This window comes from Populus trichocarpa, chromosome 10 (genome assembly GCF_000002775.5).
Source record: "Populus trichocarpa isolate Nisqually-1 chromosome 10, P.trichocarpa_v4.1, whole genome shotgun sequence".
In the NCBI taxonomy this organism is placed as follows: Eukaryota; Viridiplantae; Streptophyta; class Magnoliopsida; order Malpighiales; family Salicaceae; genus Populus; species Populus trichocarpa.
In genome coordinates, this window is record NC_037294.2 from 21,735,380 (window position 1) to 21,756,829 (window position 21,450).

The 21,450-nt window shown below is 35.0% G+C and overlaps 3 protein-coding genes and 1 long non-coding RNA gene across 8 annotated transcripts; 3 read left to right on the forward strand and 1 right to left on the reverse strand.

Annotated features, from left to right (window-relative positions):
- The first annotated feature begins 1,241 nt into the window (after nt 1-1,241).
- LOC7491627 (uncharacterized) lies at nt 1,242-1,866 on the forward strand. The gene is made up of 2 exons (XR_008060301.1): nt 1,242-1,372; nt 1,470-1,866. It is a non-coding gene; the product is annotated as an uncharacterized LOC7491627 (long non-coding RNA).
- Nucleotides 1,867-4,628: 2,762 nt separating this feature from the next.
- On the forward strand, nt 4,629-7,409 carry LOC7491626 (uncharacterized). Of its 4 annotated transcripts, none has more exons than XM_052456219.1 (5): nt 4,629-4,749; nt 5,363-5,625; nt 5,708-5,919; nt 6,215-6,482; nt 6,977-7,409. In XM_052456219.1, exons 2-5 carry the CDS (start codon nt 5,365-5,367, stop codon nt 7,271-7,273), a joined length of 1,038 nt encoding a protein of 345 aa, XP_052312179.1. In that variant the 5' UTR covers nt 4,629-4,749; nt 5,363-5,364; the 3' UTR covers nt 7,274-7,409. The 4 variants fall into 4 exon arrangements, with proteins under 4 accessions (XP_052312179.1, XP_052312178.1, XP_052312180.1 ...); XM_052456218.1 differs by having other exon boundaries at nt 4,687-4,847; XM_052456220.1 differs by having other exon boundaries at nt 4,705-4,842.
- Nucleotides 7,410-10,245: 2,836 nt separating this feature from the next.
- Nucleotides 10,246-12,876, forward strand: LOC7477173 (uncharacterized). 2 transcript variants are annotated; one of them, XM_024610900.2, is made up of 5 exons: nt 10,246-10,505; nt 10,965-11,294; nt 11,414-11,625; nt 11,899-12,163; nt 12,400-12,876. In XM_024610900.2, the coding sequence occupies exons 2-5, from the start codon at nt 10,995-10,997 to the stop codon at nt 12,694-12,696; spliced, it is 1,074 nt and encodes a 357-aa protein (XP_024466668.2). In that variant the 5' UTR covers nt 10,246-10,505; nt 10,965-10,994; the 3' UTR covers nt 12,697-12,876. The 2 variants fall into 2 exon arrangements, with proteins under 2 accessions (XP_024466668.2, XP_024466669.2); XM_024610901.2 differs by having other exon boundaries at nt 10,262-10,505; nt 11,032-11,294.
- Nucleotides 12,877-13,116: 240 nt separating this feature from the next.
- Nucleotides 13,117-19,387, reverse strand: LOC7477172 (diphosphomevalonate decarboxylase MVD2, peroxisomal). The gene is made up of 10 exons (XM_002315405.4): nt 18,990-19,387; nt 18,076-18,274; nt 17,374-17,437; nt 15,627-15,690; nt 15,445-15,525; nt 15,211-15,297; nt 14,732-14,889; nt 14,560-14,608; nt 13,814-13,938; nt 13,117-13,694 (listed from the first exon to the last, which is right to left on the reverse strand). The coding sequence occupies exons 1-10, from the start codon at nt 19,197-19,199 to the stop codon at nt 13,481-13,483; spliced, it is 1,251 nt and encodes a 416-aa protein (XP_002315441.1). The 5' UTR covers nt 19,200-19,387; the 3' UTR covers nt 13,117-13,480.
- Nucleotides 19,388-21,450: the final 2,063 nt, after the last annotated feature.

A 21,450-nucleotide genomic window follows, 5' to 3' on the forward strand; every position in this document is an offset into this window, starting at 1 on the left:
CTACGATTTAATTACATGTTTAAAAAAAATTATAAATGATAGCTAGCTTTTTCTTAACTAAGATTCAGCTTTCAAGAGATAGTTTTTAGTGGAGAAGTCATATAAAACCATATAATAAACACTAATAACTTCTTAACTAAGATTCAGCTTTCAAGAGATAGTTTTTAGTGGAGAAGTCATATAAAACCATATAATAAACACTAATAACTAAATGAGATTGAAAGTTTGTTTGATTTTGTAATAGTGGTTATTTTTAAAAGTATTTTTTTCTTGGAAATACATAAAAATAATATAATTTTTTGTTTTAAAACATTTATTTTTTACATCATCATTTCAAAACAATTAAAAAAAACATTAAAAACTAATTTTAAACAAAAAAAATCAAAAAAACAAACAATTTCTTGGCATGCATGATGTCACAACCACAGGATGTGACTGTGTTTTGGCGCACAGGATGTTGAAAAAAAGAACAAGATGTGGACAAGGGGACAGACATATTTGGCCAAAGCTAGACAGTTAAGCCGCAATCATTAGACATGCCATTCAGATAATTGCTTTCCTTCTGCCAGCTTGCTGTCACATGAATCTCAAAACCTTCCTTCCCTACTTCAGCCGCCTCCCGTGCTCACCCTCAGACCACACGCCTTAGCTCCGTACTAAAAACACCCTTTTCTCATCTTGTTCCCTAAGCATTATCAGCTTTTCTTCCCAATCCTCGTAAATTCTCATGTATCGAGATTAAATTCTTTTCTAAATTTAATTTCAAGTAATTAATGTCTATTTGCATCAATGTCGTTCACGAGAAACCTCGACAGAGTTTAGTTCGATGGAGTTTAGGTAATCCATCTACTTCAGCTGATGTATTCACGAGAAATTTCCCTCGAATCTTTGTTGTTTCTAAACCAGGGATACTAATACAGGCCAACGCATGTAGATTTAAACACCTCTTCTTATAAGTTGCTTCCACTGGTACACAAATTTCACTTTTTCGTGCATCATGTTTACCAGACACATTCCTTTTACGTGCGTTGCTCTAACAAAATCAACAAGACCCTCTTTCTTTTGAATATGCCAGTGAAGATCCCATGAGCTATAGACGGTTAAAGACACACGTATAATCAAGTTATTCTACGTGGAAAAGGCAGGCATGAGGGCTTTGCAGATGGGGTGTCTGCTGTTTTGGGTGAACCATGCTGTCTTCAAATCCCTTGTTTTGTCTTGAGTAACCCCCCGTGGTATGTGTGTGTGTGTATATATACATGTACACTTCTGGAATGATACGTATAATCATCCCTCTCTCTTGTACGCTCCTAATCTTAGATTCTTTTCCTAATAAGGCATACACAGGTAGGTTTATCAAGTAGACTTCTAGGTACACGAATTAAATTCCCAACTCCTTGTCTCATAACAATTTGTATATAGTTGGGCACCATCTTTGCTAATAATCTGTGTTTTTGTAGTATTTTCAGGTGTAATAGCACGTGTTCAAGATGGAAAAGCTAAACTCGCAGCTATACTTGCAGAACTGTTATATAATCCAACAGAATGAGATGCTAAGGAAGAAAGCTCAGCGGCTAAACCAAGAGAATCAGGCACTGTTGTCAGAGCTGAAGCAGAAACTCTCCAAGGCAAGCTCCAGTTCTACAACAAATCCCGTTAATTCTGACAAGCCCTGATTCGTGGATGTCTTAATTCAGTAACGCCCCCTCCCTTTTCTCCCCCTTTGTTCGTTGTGTGCAGAGCATGGAGTGCCTAGTTACATGTTGAAACTCTAGCCAGTCTTTATTTTTAGAGGAAAAAATGTACTTGTGAAGATATATTTGATGATTGATAAATGAAATCTTCTGGTCTCTCTTTTACACCAAAGTTGTGTCTAGGGTGAGCCTAAACACACAGCTTAATCTACCTGCAGCTTCTTGTCCATGCTTGAAAAGTTATGATAGGATACCTTGAAATACTTGTACGTAATGTCTATATATCTTCCTTTGCGCATCTCTCTCTCTTACACTGCAACCAAAAAAGAGAGAGATTGATAACAAGTCCTGTTGCATTTCAGACCATTGGTTTTCTCCATGCTTTTCCATAAAATCTGGGTGTACTCCAGGAGCCATGTCAGTAGATACTGCAGATACAGAAGATTCCAAAAGAAATCTTAAAATTTCCGTCAACAAAACTGATTGCAGAAAAGAAGCACTAGAAACAGAAGAATATAATGTAATAAAATAAAAAACTGCCAACTAAATTATACCAAGAAAAGACTGCCGAATAGCAAGCTTGATAGCCCCTTTAGCAACTTTATAATGAGCCAGGCATCCAACAATCTGTTTCATTGCCTGAAACTTGGTCAGTGCATGTGCATCAGCTCCCTGAACTCAATATACAGCATTAGATCATTCAATTGATGCATCATTATGATCTTGAATCGAAGTCAGATCGATGATAAAAAAAACCAACACACTTGCTATTGTGGCAGATTGATGCTCTTGCACTTTTGCACAAAAGGAGAGCAGCTATCTAAATAGTTAGCCCATGAAAGTTCCATAACAAGAAAACCAGATGGTAGTGCCATGCTGCAATTTCCAATTTTTCCTTTCCTCACAGTACTAACTGGAATCTAAAGTTTCTTCTTGATATATGGTATAGAATTCAGCTTTTATTAATTATCAAGGCCTTCTCCTATTATGGCTGCACAGCAAAGGAGCTACAGAAAGTTTAAAGTTCAAGCACCGCAATGCTTTTTATCAAGTCCCCACATTATCTACTCAATAGATACATCAGATTCGTGTCATCAAGTGACAATAGCAAAACAAAAGGAGATACCTGCATAAGCAGAGGATTATGAACAGCTTATGAAGAAGATTAATGATGAAATGTGGTGCATATATATGGTTCAAGATGAATGGTGATTGTTGTATTCTTAACGAAGGTCTTTTTTTACTTCAACAAGCTTGTGTGGAAACGAACCATCGCTACTCCTCACAATGGCATGTTCCTACTCTTCATTCTCATGAAGCAAGTCAAATCCAGCACCAATCAACCACCGCAACTCCACTTGCTCCGTTAGCCATTGGATTTCATTTCCTTTCAGAGTCAGAGCTAATCAACAACTCGATCAGGTTTTCTTCTTCTTCTTCTTCCATGACATTAAAATGGAATGTGTGAGAGTGCAATGTGCGTCCTGTGCTGTTCATTCAACAGGGTTTTCGAGAATCCTTCAAGGGTGAGTGTCTCAGAGTCTACAACTATGTTCAGGAGTTTGCTGGCATGTTTCTACATTAGGTTGAATCAAACATGCAGGGCCTAGCTTATGCATATTGTAGAAGCCTCTCATTGGGTTGAATTCAATCGCCTCATCCTGATATCTGTCTCAGAGCTGTGACTTTTCCATGTATAGGTTCTAAAATGGTACATTATTGAGGGGGATGACCACCTACCAGCCTGTTGCATTGTTTTAAAGAAGAAATATTTTTAAAAAAAAAAACCCCAACTAATACTTCGTTATTTAGGCTTCTAAACTTGTGATTGAAGGACAAGATTTTGATTATTGATGAGCAACTATTTTGGTCGTTGGAGCAGGTCTATTTTGTTGAAAATTCATTACCCCAACTGAAACCTCCTTGTCTGAGGGAGGAAGAGCCCCACTTTACATTTATTCTACAGCAACTTATTGTCTTCCACTCTGTTTTTGGATATGTTTTTTAAATAATTATGTGGTTATAAAAAAAACATATGTTAAGTTTATCTTAAAATACAATAAAAACTTAAATTTATTTATTTATTTTTAAAGCTACTGCAGCGTCACAAAGACCTGTTTTATTTTCGTAGTTGAATTATATATTTTTTTAAAATATTTGTTTTTTTAATTTAAATTATTTTTTTATATTATTGAATGGTTTTGATATACTAATATCAAAAATAAATTTTAATAAACAAAAATTATTATTATAATATATTATCAAACAAAATTATTTTAAAAATAACTCCGATTATAATCTAAAACAAGCTAAAATTTTGATATCTCAGACCGGCCAAATACATATAATTAAAATGGAAAGTCATGGGCTTGACTTTTAAGTTTCTTGTTAAAAAAATATTCAAAAGCATATTCTGAAAAAAATTGATTTTTTTCAAATTAAATTTTTGAGATTTATATAATAACATCAAAAATAATTTTAAAATAAAATAATATTATTTTAATATATTTTTAAATAAAAAAATATTTTAAAAATCATCACAAACTTAACGTAAGAATGGTTGGTAAGAAAGTGTGGGGCCCGCAACACTGACAGCACCTTTTTTGTTCTTTTTCTACGTCAGCTTTGAAATTTGAATGACAGAGATGGCTCACCTTCAGTTAAGTGACAGTACCATCAGGATGAATTATTGTATATATTATGTCCTTTATGCTTTCTTTTTTTGTTATAAAAAAAAAAATCAAACCTTCAGTTTATAAAAAAAAAATAGAATTGAGTTAATTAATCTGGATCAGATTAATCAAATTATGTGTTAATTTATTGTATTATTTGATTTTGATTAGATTAATTATTAATATGATTAAAAACTAAATCCATTATAAATTAAATTTTAAACCAATAATAACTTGATCAACAAATAAGTTTAATAATTATACTCAAAACTTTTTAATTAGAGAATAAATATGAATACTAATTAAATTACAACTCCTTGACTCGTTTATAAACATAGCCTTTCTTGATTGATTCAGTAGAACTTCATTTCAGGTTCTTGCAGGTTCTCTCCTCTCTTTCTCTCCCACACACAAAACAGACATGGACTGCGTTGTTTTGCTTCCTGTTCTTCATAAGTAACAACTTAAGTTTATTGGTGTGGTATATATCTCCACTTTGAAATTTATAAATATTCAGTAACGTTTTTGCTTGACAAAGCAAATAGATGCCAAATTTTTTGTTCCTTCTAGTATTTGGATGATCTTTGCAATGACCGACTCATTTCTTCAATCTATATATGCTGGAAGCAGATAATATTTGTTCGACTTGTTTTAAGCTGAGCATGCCCTTTTCTTTTCTTTTGAAGCAGTGAAATTAATGGTCCGGATATGATTCTTAGAATTTCTTGTATTTCTCAGAAATTTATAATCATAGCCTTTCTTGATTGATTCAAACCTGATTTTCTCTGTGTTATGATCTCTGTTAATGTTGGTAAAATGTGAAACTTTTTTGTGGATTTGATCTTTGAAAAATGAAAAATCTTGGGGATAAATTATGGAAGTTCATCGTCAATTTTGTAACAATCAAATTTCTCTGGGCTGTCATCAACGTGACTAAATTTTTCTCTGGTTTTTAAGTACAGTCTCTGGATTTTTTTCTTCTTCTAATCTTTGCAGGGATGCAGAAGGAAATTAAAGCGGCTTTGCTTTTTGGGTTGGTGGTATGGGTATATCAGGCAACCAACCCTCCACCTCCAAAGATTTGCGGTACCCCAGGCGGCCCGCCTATTACAGCACCTAGAATAAAATTGAGGGATGGGAGGTATTTGGCCTACAAGGAGCATGGTGTCTCTAGAGAAACTGCCAAATATAAGATCATATATGTTCATGGCTTTGCCTCTATGAGACATAATACAATGAGCGTGGAAAAACTCTCTCCGGTATTCCAATATTTCTAAATCTTTGTGTTTAGCCCTTTTAAAGTTCCATTAGTCAAGAGATTGTATCATTTTTGTTTGTCAGGAAGTTGTTGAGGAGCTGGGATTCCACCTTGTGTCCTTCGACCGGCCGGGTTATGGAGAAAGTGATCCACATCCAAAGCGAACTCCGGAGAGTATAGCTTTAGATATAGAAGAGCTTGCGGATCATTTAGAATTTGGATCCAGATTTTATGTCATGGGGTTTTCTATGGGAGGTCAAGTGATCTGGGGCTGCCTCAAGTACATCCCTCACAGGTGAGACTGTTTTCTTGCTGTTATGACGACAATTGTGCTTATCTGGAGGATGTTCTGCCTGCTGTTTAAGATCTGGGATAAAGCATGAACATCATCCAATAATTCAAAAATATATCAGAAGTGAGAAAATAAAGCATGCTATCTAAAATAATGACCAGAGTTCTTTTATTGGAGCATCAAGAATCTGCTGGATAATTTGTGCCCAACGTAAACAATTGGTGGCTTTTTCTGCTTTGGCTCGTATCATTGTTTGGAGTTATTATATGTTTTTAGCTCGGTGCCCATGGTGCTGCAGGCTAGCAGGAGCAACACTAATTGCGCCTGTTGTCAACTACTGGTGGCCTGGCTTTCCTGCCAACTTATCAACAGAAGCCTACTACTTACAGCTACCTCAGGACCAGTGGACATTGCGTGTTGCTCACCATGCTCCATGGCTCACCTATTGGTGGAACACTCAGAAATGGTTTCCTGCATCGGCAGTTGCAGCCCGTAAACCTGAAGTTTTCTCCCGTCAGGATTTAGAAGTACTCCTTTCCATGGTTACAGATGGAAGAATGAACATGGTACTTCGTTTTCTTTCTCTCTTTCCACATTACAAGGAAATGAACCATAAATCAAGTTTATCCTGACATATTTTGTGTCTCTGAAACTGGAGGCAAGAAGATATTGCTAGTGAGAAAGTTATCATCGCATACATAATTTTTGCAGTGTACATAGAACCAGTCCGAGAGGCTTTGATCTTTTAACCAGGAGAGAACAGTAACTGGCCGGAATTCTAGTTTTACAGGGGCTGCCTTAGAACCTTTTGTTTTTTGGAACTGGCTTGTGGAAAGATAAGACACTGCAGAACTTCCAATTTTCCTTTTGATATATTAGAAGCAGAAGAGTTTTTCGAACCAGAAGTTCTAGAGATCCAGTTAGAAATTGATTTAGAACAACAAATTAATGATATTTAACTCTACTCTAAGAAATATTATTGGTCACATGCTACTTGATCCTTAGAAGTGCTTATGAATCTTCCCGCCTGATTTGGAATCTCTCCTTTCATTTTATGCAGCCACAAACAATGCAGCAAGGAAAATTTGAAACCATACATCGAGACATGATGATTGGGTTTGGGAAGTGGGAATTCGATCCCATGGATCTTGAAAATCCCTTTCCTGACAATGAAGGCTCGGTTCATCTATGGCAGGGTGATGAAGATAAGATGGTGCCTGTTAGCTTGCAACGATATATTACCCAAAGACTTCCCTGGATAAACTACCATGAGATATCTGGCTCTGGACACATGTTCCCTTACATCCCAGAGACATGCGAAGCGATTATAAAGGCTCTTTTGCTGGAAAAAAACTAGCCCTCCTTCGAGCTTAGTTGGCGTCAGCATTTGTTTGCCTTTCTTCATAGGTTCATGGCACTGTATCCTTGTTCTATTCTTAGTTTCAAACAATATTGCAAATAGATTGGATTACGACCCTAGTTCTATTCTCAAAGTTTGCTACCAGGGTTCACAGTTTTAACCGAGCCCATATCCGCCCAAACAGATATTTCATGGATAGTTATTGATCGCTGCGGCAGGTTTGGATAAAACCCTAAAGGACAAAGTTAGGTTTCGGGCAAGTAATGAATACTACCCTACTAGACTTGAAACCTAACCCATACCCGACTCAAAATTTTATGGTATATTATATATATTTATGTCCGCATAGTTGATGAAAATATCATTCTTGTTATTAACTATTGTTCGGATAATAAATTTCAAAACGAATTCTCAAAATCAAATCGGATCGGGTTTATATCTCGACAATCTAGGATATGGTGACGTTCAGCAAGAACTGTGTCAGGCTGCTTCAGTAGAACTTTCCATGTTTTCATGCATGTTCTTGTTTTTCATGAGCTAGCACTAATATTTATTTCGTTTATATGATCTTGCAGCAATAATCTTTCGTTTTCTTTTATCATAACAAGCAAAGCCACAAAATATCCAGAACCACTATCAACAGAACTCTATTAGCATAAGGTACATAAAGTGAAGGCATCAACATCTTCTTTCATGATTTCCAAAAAGCCCCACAAACCAAAATACCAGTCTTTGACCTTTAAGATAAGATAAACAAATAAAAAAAACGTACTATTGCCTCTGGTGCTCTCACCATTGCTGCTACTGGACTGGTGGACACATGGCTACTCCTCCTTTTGAAGAAGTCATATATAGTGGTTTTTGTTGCCTTCTACGTTTTTATTATTGTTTGCTCACTCTACTACTGTCTCTTACTCATGTGGCTTGATTTTCTTGGGAGGGGTTAGCTGGGAAGCAGAGAGAGTAAGAGATCGGAAGCCATAGAGATTGAGATACAAAGAGATTTAGAGAGAGAGAGAGAGAGAGAGAGAGATCAGGGGGGTTGAGAAGAAAGGAAACTTTAATATTTATACCCCTGGGCCCTAGTTTTTGTTCTAATCATTTGTTTTTTTATGATTCAGTTTTTTTGTTATATTTTTTCGGTTTTTTCAGTTTTTTATGGCCCACAAAAATTTGGCAATAAGCTGGGCCAAAGCCTAAGTGTTTTGGAAAATTGAGCATATTTGGGCCCATAAATTACATAAAGGGTGTCCAAAGGTAAAGACCGGGACCTAACTTTGGTATGAAGATAATCACAAATCAGTGCTCTTGATTTGTCAAAACTTTCAATTTGGTTTCTATAGTTTAGTTTATTCAATTCGAGTTTAAAGACATTTAAAACACAGGTTTTAAACCCAATCGGAGGTCAAGTTTCAGGTTGACATGCCCCATAAAAGAGTCCAACGATGAAGAGGTCGAAGCAGCAAATGAAAGGCATGCTTTGTATGAAATCTCCGAGCCCGCATTATAGGGTAAGTCATCTCCAAGAAACATGCAGTCGAAGAGCAAAGCCATCGGTTCTATCCTCAGCATTACATTTCGTTTATATGTAGCGTCAATATTAGCGATGAAATACAATAAACCGTGTCAAGCCCTGATTTCTGACGAAAACAAGCACAACTTTTGATCCGAGACTTGAAAAAGGCTAATTACTTTCTTCTCGTTTATATATAGCGTCAATATTAGTGATGAAATACAAGAAACTTTGTCAGGCCTGCTTCGGTAGAACTTTCCAGGGTCTCGTGCGTGTTCTTGTTTTTCATAAGCTAGTACTATTATTCATGTCTTCCTCCGAAGTTTATTCATATTTACCTTCTCTGTGTGGAGTTTAGGAATAGGACACCTTATCTTCTTAAACATTAACAGATTGGAAACTTACGTTTAGTAGATATAGACTCCACTGTTTCAGTTTCTCGAAGTATTTTGATTTTTGCTGCAATGCTTAAATGCTTGCTTCATTTTCTGCTAAAACAGAGGGTATATATAATTAATCCTTCCAAGTTGCAAGTTGATTTCGACCATCTCTGAATTAATTTCCTTCTGTAAACCATGCATCTACGAGGGTAGTCTTTCTTCACTGCTAGTGTCTCCAAACCCTTGTTTTAGATCGGCTTTTCTCGATGTTACCTTCGATAATGTTGATACATTTACAGCCTATTCAATGAAACAAATTTGTGTTGGATTTGATATAACGTAAAACCAGAAAATCTAGCTGCGTTAGAGATTCATTTGCAACGATTAATTTAATCTGGTTAATGTCAGTCACAAATGACATGATACAACTCCCATTTTACTAGGGTTGCTCAAGAAGGTTGCGGTGGTCTTGTTTCTTGGGTTGGTGGTATGGGCATATCAGGCCACCCAACCACCACCCCAGAAGACTAGTGGTTCCCCAGGTGGCCCTCCCATTACAGCATCAAGAATTAAACCGAGGGATGGTAGGCATTGCCTACAAGGAGCATGGTGTTTCTAGAGAAAATACATTGACCATACATTATGATATTTCTTTGTTCATGTACGCAACGAAGGAAAAGAACAACCAATTGTTAGCCACTCCCTTTGGGTTTTTGATGGGGCCGTTGATGTTGGTCGAAGTCAAAGCTAATTAATGTTTTTTTATATTTTTCAAGTTGATGATTTCAAAGAGGTGTTTCACATTTATGTTTTTTATTTTTATGTTTAGGAAAAATATCAAGATAAAAATATATTATCTTGAAAAAGTATTAAATTAATATTTTTATTATTTTTTTATGGAAAGCAATGTTGTTTTATTTTTATTTTTTCAAAATAATATTGTTGGAGTTGCTTTTTAAAATAGTATGTGATGATTCCTTTTATATTTGGGAAAACATCTTTTTTTTTATAATTTCCATCCGTGAACATAAGGTTTGAAGAAATGGTGGGGAGATCACAAGTCAGAGGGGTCTTCTTCAAACACAAATAGTACGTACGTTTATCTTGAATCTGGTCGAAATATTTTACTATTTATCTTTAGCTAACACTTTTCTTGCCTTATATACCCTTTGATCATTATCTACCACTACCAAGTGAAAATTTGACTATAAGAGGTGGTGGAAGTCAGCAAGAAACTGCAGTAGCTGCTCCAAAAGAAGAAACTTTTCATTTTATTTTCTGGCAGGTTCCCTCTCCCTCGCGCACACAGTTACTGGGGAGGCTGTTAATTTCTCAGGTTCTTGTTATGTCTCCCTCTCAAGTTTCTTGATGTTTTTTACTCTCACAAGTATGAAGTATTAGCTACATTTGCAATGTAGAGTTTGGATGGATGGATATCTTATTTTGTGGAAACAATAGAGATAAGAAATGTAGTAGGAAGATACTTTACTGTTTTTATTTCTCTTATTGGTTTCATCTTTGAACGCTTGCTTAATTCTCTGCTAGAAACGGATAATATGATTCCAAGATGAGTATGACTGTTTCTTAATTTCCAAGATCTTTGGAGTAATACATATTTCCCATAAATTTATGAAGAGTCTTTCATGACTGAGAGTGTGTTTTGGTCTTTGTTAATGTTGATAATTAGCCTGTTAAATGAAACAGATTTTTGGTTGATATGTTGTAAAACAAAATAATTTAGCTGTGTTTGAGAATAATTTGTAACAATCAGATTAATGTGGGCGATTATTGTCAGTATCAAGTTGATGAAAATTTCTCCAAGTTCATGGCCCAGCTTGTGAAAAAACTCTCATTTTTCCTAGGGATGCTCAAGGAGGTTACTGTGATCTTATTTCTTGGGTTGGCGGTATGGGCATATCAGGCCACCCAGCCACCACCTCCAAAGATTTGTGGAACCCTGGGTGGCCCTCCCATTACAGCGCCTAGAATGAAGCTGAGGGATGGGAGGCATTTGTCCTACAAGGAGCATGGCGTCTCTAAAGAAACTGCCAAAGCTAAGATCATACTTGTTCATGGTTTTGCCTCTACGAAACATGATATAATGAGTATGACAGAACCCGTTCTGGTAATTTATTTCTAAATTTATGTTTTAAGGGAACTCTTTAAGGTTTCACTGGTCAAGAGATTGTATTTGTTGATGGAGAAATCTAACTTTTACCCCTCATTTTATGTGATGATTTTCAGGATGTTGTTGAGGAGCTGCGGTTGTACTTTGTGTCCTTTGATCGGCCAGGTTACGGAGAAAGCGATCCAGATCCCAGGCGAACTCCTAAAAGTTTAGCTTTAGATATAGAAGAGCTTGCTGATCATTTAGGACTAGGATATAAATTTTATGTGATGGGATTCTCCATGGGAGGCCAAGTGGTTTGGGGCTGCCTCAAGTACATCCCTCATAGGTGAGACTGTTTTACTTGCAATTCTGGTAAATTTGCTACATTGGGGATCTTCTGCCAACTTTCAGAATGCGGGATGTTGCATCAAAAAATACAGTAATTTCAAAAAAGAACTCAATTAAAAGAAAGTAAAGCATGCTATGAAAAATAATTGTCAATGTTCTTAAGTGTATTCTAGTATCAGGAATCTGCTTGAGATTTGTTTGTGATATGTTGCCTCACAGTTCTGTCTGGTGTTATTTTTTGCTTCAAATCATGTGCTCTTGTTTCTTCCAGGCTATCAGGAGCGACACTAATTGCTCCTGTTGTCAACTATTGGTGGCCTGGCTTTCCTGCGAACTTATCAGCAGAAGCCTACTACCGACAGATACGACAGGATCATTGGGCATTATATGTTGCTCACCATGCTCCATGGCTCACCTACTGGTGGAACACTCAGAAATGGTTTCCTGCATCAGCTGTTATATCCATGAAGCCTGATATTTTATCCCGCCAGGATTTAGAACTCCTACCCTTGATCGCAGAGAAGAGAAGCAACAGGGTACTTCATTTTCTTGTTACTCTCTTTTTTTCATTACAAGGAAATGAATCACAAACCATTAGTATCTTAATAAATTCTGTCTGAAAGTGGAGGCGAAAAAAAGATATTCCATCATCTCATGCATAATCTTGCCATAGTCTGATAGGCTTTGTTTTTCATCCACGAATGGATAGTAACGTGCCAGAATTCTTATAAACCCTCTCATTTGGAATTTTGTACCCTCTCTTTTTATGCAGCCACAAGCAACGCTGCAAGGAGTGTTTGAATCCTTACATCGAGACCTGATGATTGGATTTGGGAAGTGGGAATTTGATCCCATGGACCTTGAGAATCCTTTTCCTAACAATGAAGGCTCAGTTCATCTATGGCAGGGTGATGAAGATATAATGGTGCCTTTTAGCTTGCAGCGATATATTGCCCAAAGACTTCCATGGATTAACTACCATGAGGTTCCTGGTGCTGGACATTTATTCACCGCAATCCCACAGAACTTCGGACAGATTTTAAAGGTTCCTTTTCTGGGAAGGGATTGATCCTATTTGTTGTAGGGCTAGGTGGGTGAACAGTGCATCCCTGATTATGTTCAAGCATTTTGTATGTCTTTCTGCTGTACAAACCATGTGTCTGCAACTGAGATTTGGTCACGTTGCAAAAATGTAATATTTCGACACTACATTTCACAGCTTAGCATTAGCTGGTTGGCGTTTCCATTAGATAGTCCAATGATGAAGTGGCTTAAGCTGCGAATGCGAGGCAGATCAGCTTTGGAATATCTAACACCACAGTATAGCCAAAAAAACCCAGCATGATAGCATGCCCGGCAAGCTAAAGAAAACAGAATCAAGAACAAACATAACAGGTAAACCAATAATTTATTGAATCTTTGGAGCCTTCAAGGGGAATTGTGTCGGGAATGCCAGCACACTGGCAAAAATGAAGATAAATAACAAACATAACAGGTAAACCAAGAATTTATTGATTTATGACAGAAACTGATACAAAATGTCGGAAACATCATAAAAACTATTTAAGGCTAACAGCTGAAAGAAGCTTAGAAGGAGCAACGGACAGATTATTCATTGTTGAGACCGATAACTTAAATGGACTGAAATATAAAATAAATTACAAATGCAAGGCAAAAGGCAGCATTAACTGCAAATTTGCGAGGAATAGTTGAGAGAATCACTTCACAGTAACCCTTAATTACTGCAAACAATCATCACAGTGGAAACACTTCAGGCTCACAGAAGTGTCCAACTCTGGTCAACAAGACTAAAAAGTACAGAAGTGCAAGAAAAGTTAAATGTGCTCCTAAGTTCATTTGGGCAGCCCAGTTTCAGGATGGAGAAGAGCCTGGCTTTCATCAGAGAGCAAAACAGGACCTCTACCAGGTTTCGTACAGATGAAATAACTGACATCTCCTTTGCTTCTCTGGGCATTCTTAATTTCTGGAGGTGGTGACAAAGCTTCCACATCCTTCATATCTTCAATCCCAGCATCTTTTAGTATGGACTTATCACCTATAACATAACTGAGGAAAAAAAGTTTGATTATTTGAAAACTGATTGATGGGGTTGTATAAATCATGCATAGCCTCCAAAACATTGCACCAAAATCCTTTTGTGACCTTGACATTGGAAGACAATATACCTGTTCAAATCAGCATCGGAACTTGGAGGGAAGTAAAAAAGCAGCTTCTGCAATAACTGGGTAGCAGCCTTTCTATTATGTGCAATCAGAACTGCATTGGGCCCAGCATCAAACGTATAAGCTACCTGTCAAGGAAATCTCATCATTAGCCAACCATTACACATTTGCAAACTGTGACAATTAGCTGGCAGGACCAGTAGGATTCTAACTATCATTTTGTTTCTTTTTTCTTTTATTTTTTATTTTTTATTTTAGGAAAATCAACAACAAAAGAAAGTGGTTGCAAGCATTAAAACAATGTTATTATAAGTCATTACGGATAGGTAAAATAGCACAAGCCACAAATGAAAAGAAGCTTCATATTTGATGTGATGAAGTGATACATTTTCAGTTACAAAACCCACTACCAAATAAATTATCTCATGATATTTCCGCAACAGCAGGAAAGTATATCTGTACTTGAGGAACCACGCAAGATCAGCTAATATTACAGAACACGTTTGCAAAAAGAACAAATGAAAACTAAATACTATAATTAGACAATTGAGAAGGCAATTTTATTATGTTATCATCCTTAAATCACCTATACAATCATCCGTGCCCCAAGCTTGACCATCATTTATGATCAAATTTTTGAAAAATAACGACGTTAATGCCATCACATTCTATCTGGAACTTGCTTCTAAGTTAAGCTCCTAGAATGTGGCGTATATAAACAAAAAAAAAGATAGCAAAACAAAACAAACCTGAGGTGTTTCTTCTGAGCGATTCCATTTTTCAACACAGCTGATTATCCTGAAATATAGTCACTACATTAAAACTAAACTCTATGTCTGGTGAAGGGCTCAACAGGCAAATAAATAAATAATTGATGAAGCTTAAATTTTCATGTCACATAAATCGAGAAACTTTACTTGCCTGTGAGATGTATCATTCATGTAGAATATTGGGGGACATGTATCCAAGCAGACTGCATGGAACTGATTGCTATCTGCACAGGTTAATTGTGCAAAAGATCCAAAATCACGATTCTTTATGGCTTCTTCCATTTGTTTAATGCGTTTCGGTACAACTTCCTATTTAGTCCAAAACAGGAAGGAGATATTACCAAAAGTTAAATAAATTTCAAACAATTTCAGAATGCATTGATCAGAAAGACAGCTAAAAAGGGAAAAGAGAGGATTAAATTTCATAGAAAATCTAAATCTGAACAGCAAGGAAAAGGCAGTGTGCAAATCACAAAGCATGGTTATCATCCAGAATAGATTCAGAATAGGGCTCCAGCTCCATTTATGTCTAAAAATCTCAACTGCTAAGAGCACTTTTTGCAATTGAAGAAAGACAACTGCTTAACAAGAGAAGTTGCAAGAAATTGAATTAAGGGCATTGAAAAGCACCTTAGCTCTGTGTTGCAAAAGCAAGCTAGTTTCAACACTGTCCCGCATTCCTGTGGTGCTACTTGTTTCTTTCTGCCGTGAACTTACCTGGAGAACAAAATCACAACTCTGTTTACTAAAACAACAGGACAAAGAAAAATTAAATGTATTTTCAGGACAGCTATCCCCAGAGTCCAAAGGCAACTCAAACTAAATTCAGACTAACGAGTTCTAAATAAGGGAAAAAAAACATACCACAGCGATAATAATAACAAGTTCATCCCAGTGCTTTTCGTCTACAAGTTGAACAGCAAGGCTATCACTTCCATCCTCAGCCTTGACATATTAAAAAACAATGCATCATAATTAATTGCTCAAAATGGGACAGAGCAATCTAATCAGAAGGCTCCATGGATGAACCTCAAAATCAAACTTACTTTTCCCATGATCCACTTCACAAATCCACCAAATAAACTGCGACAGGCACTGCCAGAACCTTGCCTGAAAAACAAAGCTTACAAAATATCAAACATTGCAAGAACCTTTCCAAGAAACAATGTTCGTAAAATATCAAATGTTAATAGCAACTAGCATGCTTGAATCACTCATATCTGAAAAGCCTTGACAGATTAAATTAAATATATAACTGGGCTATAAAATAAGTCAAGACAGCACCCAATAAACCAACTTATCAATTACTTAAAGACAGCTCCCTATAAACCAACTTATCAATTACTTAAAGATATCATTGTTATCAAATACTATCATTCAAGGTTGTTAAAAACGCATTTTTGACACGGCACGGAAAATGCAAAACAAACTCGGATCGTAAAAACGGATCGTAAAATCGTAAGGAATTTTAAAATACATTAAAAAAATAAAAATTCATACTTCAAATAAAAATTCATACATAGTTCAAGCACCTTAAAATACATGCAGCATGGTCCAAACACCCACATTAATTAAAAAAAATAAAAGTTGGTAAACTCAAATAGGAACAATAAATAAATAAATGCTCACAAAAAATGTTATTAACTCAAAACTAAATAGGTGAGCATCATCAAATTATATAAAACTATTATAAATAATGATTTTTTTTAATACAAATAGAAACAATGATTGATTGAAAGTGGTGTTTTTTTTTTATTTGCAGTTATTTAAAGACATTTTCAAACCAATTATCACATACCAAAAGCAATTATACATCTTAGATTTAATTAAAGATAAAAATCAAAGGATCCATCTAATGTTGAAAGGGTTTTTTACCTATGCTTACGATCAAAGGTTATTTTTAAGGATTTTGACGAATCAAATTGTTCAAGTAATTTTCTTTCTGATGATTAATGGTAGTTTTAGATAAGTTTATATAAAATAAAAGTTTTTTTTTTTTTCAAATAGTTCCAATGATATTTTTATATCTTCATAAAATATTTATAATACATTTAAGAAAACAAATTCAGATTTGAAAAAAAAAAATTAAATAAGTTTCTTGACGGCACTACCTATCTCCTTTTGTCTTGAGAGGCCTAAGGCCTATGATCAATGCAGAGGTTATCGAAACGCCATATGTCATGAAAATGGTAGTCACTCAAATTCAGCATTTACGTCTTTGATCTTTTAATTTGGGGAAAGGGGAAAGGAAAATGGGGAAGGGGAATGATGGAGTGTCAGGCGGGGAGTGGGGACTCATGGGGAAAGGGGAGAGGGGAGTGCTGACTCAGCACTCAACAACTGTTTTAATTTTTATGTAAAATCATGAAATCGGTCCGGTTTTAGCGATTTTAACGAGTTGAACCGATTTTACACGAGTTTGACTGATTTTACTGATTTTCGAGTTTCTAACCCAATTTAACACGTTTTTATGTTTTGACTCGTAAAATCGTGCGATTTTACGAGTCAAAAACGCATTTTTGATAACCTTGCTATCATTGATGTAAGCCAAGAACGAGCAATTAGGTATCAGCAAAGATGCATCTAGCCAGAATTCAAAATAATAAATATTTGTTGGTGGTGACAGCTGTATGAGGATATAGTGGAATAAATGAAACATGTAAATAGCAGCTGCATATGAAGAATAAAACTCTAGGGGAAAAAATGTTTCATGCTACTCAAAATTATTGATGTAAAGAAAAAAAAAACATAAAACCAAGCACTTAAAATTATGCATATGCTATTAAGGTATACCTTGCAATAGCAGAAAGTTCACTATTGTCTTCTTTTGCATTCATCAGCTTTGCAAGGGCAAAAACTACATAAGAAGATAAAACCAGATGATGTCATGATGAATAAATTCTTCCAGTCCCATACAAGATTGCAATTGATACTACAGCCCTGCAGATATAAAGCAGAAAAAACAATAAAAGGGCTCCTCGAAGTTGAAAACTGCTCCATTAATAGGAAGCATTTCTGTCTAGCTTGTTGCATTTCTATATATGAGCTTCTATAAAAACAAATGTGTACACATCAGTGATTATAATCCAGAAAAGCTAGCTGGCAGATTCATGAAAACTATATGCCAAGTTGGTCAATTTCAACATGGACCCCATAATCATATACAGTAAGCTTTATTGTGAGTGTTTTCAACAAAAGCGATTAATGAATAATCATTCCACATACCAAGCTCCATCCATGATAAAGCTAGACTAGAGGATTCTGAATAAATTTAAGCATTGAGCAAGAATTGCATCTATTTTCCTAAACAATACGAAACTCGGATTGTTCATTCACAAGAATTTCTCAGAAGTGGAAGTCCAGCACAACCATTCAATGAAGTAGACAGAAATTATGTTTAAAAATACAGGCCCAGCCATAAAAAAAGAAAAAAAAAAGGGGGGGGGGGGGGGGGGGGGTTGAACATAGCAAGGAAAATTCGGGGAAAATGTTTACCAAGACAAGCAAAGCCAGCTGCAGAGGAAGCCAGTCCAGCAGCAGTAGGGAAATTGTTGTATGATGCAACATGCACATGCAATTTCTCCCAATCCTTCTTTGTAATCTTGATACCCTTCTCTTCATCCTCAGCATCACAAGCCTGGGCACGAATTTCCCTTAAACAATTTTGGTACCTGCCTCCAGAAAGGGAAATCTCCTACGCTAACCAGCAAAAACCAAATGTGCCATGAGTCAGCAGTGAGGTAGAGAATTTCAACACGAACCCAGCAACCATTTACATATTGCTTAGCAACAAAGAACCATAACTAGCAAATTGTCTCATTTACAGGAAAATTGAAATGCAATTAAATTTTATCCAATCTAGATCCATGTCCATCTTTTCAATATCAAATCTTGTATCTGGTCTCAATCAATTTTTTCCTTTCCTCGCATTTTCTCAACAACCAAATAGGATGCAATGAAAAACACATCAAAGTTTTCCCTGATGATAAACCACACAGGATTCTCAACACAACAAGTTAGCCCTCTTCCTCCCTTATGCTCATCATCCTTGATATAAATACATGCACAAGTACATCACTACAACAACGCTACCACATGACTTTATGAACTACGTAAGCTGACATGCAATGCCAAAATCTGTTTAAACAGTACGGTTTCAAATAAAGAAATTCTCTGCTATGTTGACGTCCAATTCCGAAAAGGAAAGAGTTTAAGAGAACAAAATCTGACTGTAAAGCTTAATCCAGTAAATTCCCTTCTTTTCAGGTCCCAAATAACCATTAAACATACAAAACAAAGAGAACCCACAAAAATTCACTATCTAAATGAATCATTAAACCCACTGAAATCCCATTTCAAGAACTTCCTCAGCAACCAAATTGAAACAGAAAAATGAGAAAAAAGACTACCTTTCCATTGAGCCACATCCGATCCTGGTCAAAACTAGGACTAACAGCAACAGTTGTGGTTGTACAAAGATGAGCCGGATCAAGAGTGACACTTATGCTATCATTAACAGGCAAAATCAAGGTCTCATCTCTCTTGCCCCAGTACTTTATCACAGCTATATTTGTTGGTGTCTGTGCAGTCACCATCCTCACCCATGGTTTCCCTGCCATTGATAATAATCCTCAAAAAGCTTCAAACTTTATTGAAAAAAAAGTACCAGAACAGAGATCTGAGGATCTGAAAATGGTGATCTTATTAATGTTTTTTTTTATGGTTTCTTGTTAGCTGAACTGCTGAAGAGGAGAGGAGGGAAGTTTGCAAATAAATAAGAGGAGCCAGTTAAGAAGCAGAAAATGGTGGCTTATTTGGCCTGTGTTCATGTTTGGACTTTGGACTTTCCAAGGTGTCATGCTTGTTCAGAACTAATTATAAATTAGTCCCTATAATTTTAGGATATTGATTTATTAGCCTTGTAGTTTCATGATTTATTATTAAATCATCATATTTTAAAATCTGCTTGTCCTTTTGTCAATGCAATGTTCTCTTTCTATTTAGTTTAATTTATTTTTTTCTGAAAATAAAGAGAGAGAGAGAGAAGAAGGTGAGATAGAAAATTCTGATCAGAAAAAAGGTGTTTTGGAAAAGAAAAAAAATGCTGCATTTAAGATAGTTAAGTTAGTCAAGGGACTGTTTAGTTGTTTTTAATAGTATAAGGACTAATAGGTTATTTATGATAAACTATAGAGGCTAAATTGTAAAAGAGCTAGTGCATTAAAAATAGATTCTAGTATTTGTTTTTCTAGAAAGTCTTTATCTTTGAGTGATGAATTAGCAAATTAGGCCTTTTATCATGTGCTATGATGAAGATGATGAAAAAATATATTTTTTAATTTTAAAAATAAAAAATTCAATTTCTCATTTTTTATTACCCTCTCCACTCGGGATATAAGAAATACAAAGATATTTAGCTGAAAAAATAAATAATAAATAATAAATCTATGAATAATCCAAATCTTAGTATAAAAGCTTGTTGATTATATCGATTGACCTGTTTACCATTTTTATGTATATATAAAGAGGGAAATTCATTAAATTAAGCACCCAAATTGGACCCAGATGCCGTGCAATTTCCACTGGTATTGTCAATAAATAAATAAATAAATAAATAGTGTGGTGAGGTTGGTGAAGGTTATAAATTTTTATTTAATTCAGATATTCATGGAATTGTCACTAATCTTTGCATAATTTAATATTTTTCCTGCTGTTGTTGTTGCATGGAATTTACGATTTTTTTATTCTTGTCTGATGCTTGCTTTCTGTTGCTTTGTGAAACTGAATAATTGGGAAGTGGGCTGGTAGAGGTGATTTCAGTGTTTAAATGGTTCATTTCTCTCTTTCTTTCTTCTAACATAAATATAATTAATTAATTAATTAATCTTTCTAGCAATTGATATACATATATTCAATTTTTATTGACCCTGATAAAAAAAATAAATTATTAATTATTATTATTATTATTAAACTTGATTCGAAATCAACTCAATATAAAATTTAAATCATAGATACAAGGAGTTAAAGAATTTTAAAATTATCTCTTTTAATTTTTTTGAAAAAACAATTGAGAGATGTTTTTAATAAATTTTAATTTGAATGATGAGTTAATCTAGTTTTCTTATCATCAAATTAATAAAAAAAAATCTATAGATTTTATACAATATATAAAAGAAATTAAAATGTTGTTAGCATGCTTGGGAGTATGATTGTGGTTGTTTTTCAAAGTGTTTTTCGTGCTGAAATGCATCAAAATGATATTTTTTTTATTTTTTAAAAATTATTTTTAAAATCAGCGCATCAAAATAATCCAAAACATATTATTTTATAAAAACACGAGTAGAATCACGTTTTCAAACACTCTTGCTTGTGAAAAGAAATTAGATAAACTGAATAATTGCAGCCAAAACATTTGGTCACACCTTGAATAGGCATATTCAAAAGTCTTCCATATCCACTGCTGCATCATCTCCAAGTCAAAGATGCAAACTATTTTTTTTTTTTGTTTTTTTTTTTTTGTTTTTGGAGTCAAGCTATAACAGCCCAGCACTCCAATATTGACTTACAATGTTGCTTATGTATATTGGTAACTGACCAAGACTTTATTCAAAAATAAAAATAAAATGGCTCCATGTGTTTTGTGCTACTTAAATAGACAATTACCATGCGTTTGGTCTGTCATGTATAATGTTTTTAAAAATTAGTTTTTATTTTAAAATATATTAAAATAATATTTTTTAAATTCTTTTAATTTTTAATATTAGCAGGTTAAAATAATTAAAAAAACATAAAATAAATTCAATTTAATAGTTTTTTCTCCGAATGAAATAAACCCTAAAACAGAAATTATAACACTCTAAACCACTCAAG

What these genes read in the sequence shown, in the direction of transcription:
- LOC7491626 (XM_052456219.1), top strand. Translation starts at nt 5,365, where the DNA reads ATGCAGAAGGAAATTAAAGCGGCTTTGCTTTTTGGGTTGGTGGTATGG. An exon ending in GCGTGGAAAAACTCTCTCCG is followed by an intron (nt 5,626 to 5,707) that starts GTATTCCAATAT and finishes TTTGTTTGTCAG; the next exon opens with GAAGTTGTTGAGGAGCTGGG. An exon ending in CTCAAGTACATCCCTCACAG is followed by an intron (nt 5,920 to 6,214) that starts GTGAGACTGTTT and finishes ATGGTGCTGCAG; the next exon opens with GCTAGCAGGAGCAACACTAA.
- LOC7477173 (XM_024610900.2), top strand. Translation starts at nt 10,995, where the DNA reads ATGGCCCAGCTTGTGAAAAAACTCTCATTTTTCCTAGGGATGCTCAAG. An exon ending in GTATGACAGAACCCGTTCTG is followed by an intron (nt 11,295 to 11,413) that starts GTAATTTATTTC and finishes GATGATTTTCAG; the next exon opens with GATGTTGTTGAGGAGCTGCG. An exon ending in CTCAAGTACATCCCTCATAG is followed by an intron (nt 11,626 to 11,898) that starts GTGAGACTGTTT and finishes TGTTTCTTCCAG; the next exon opens with GCTATCAGGAGCGACACTAA.
- LOC7477172 (XM_002315405.4), bottom strand. Translation starts at nt 19,199, where the DNA reads ATGGCAGGGAAACCATGGGTGAGGATGGTGACTGCACAGACACCAACA. An exon ending in TGAAGTGGATCATGGGAAAA is followed by an intron (nt 15,526 to 15,626) that starts GTAAGTTTGATT and finishes TAATATGTCAAG; the next exon opens with GCTGAGGATGGAAGTGATAG. An exon ending in TCCGATGCTGATTTGAACAG is followed by an intron (nt 13,695 to 13,813) that starts GTATATTGTCTT and finishes TTTTTTCCTCAG; the next exon opens with TTATGTTATAGGTGATAAGT.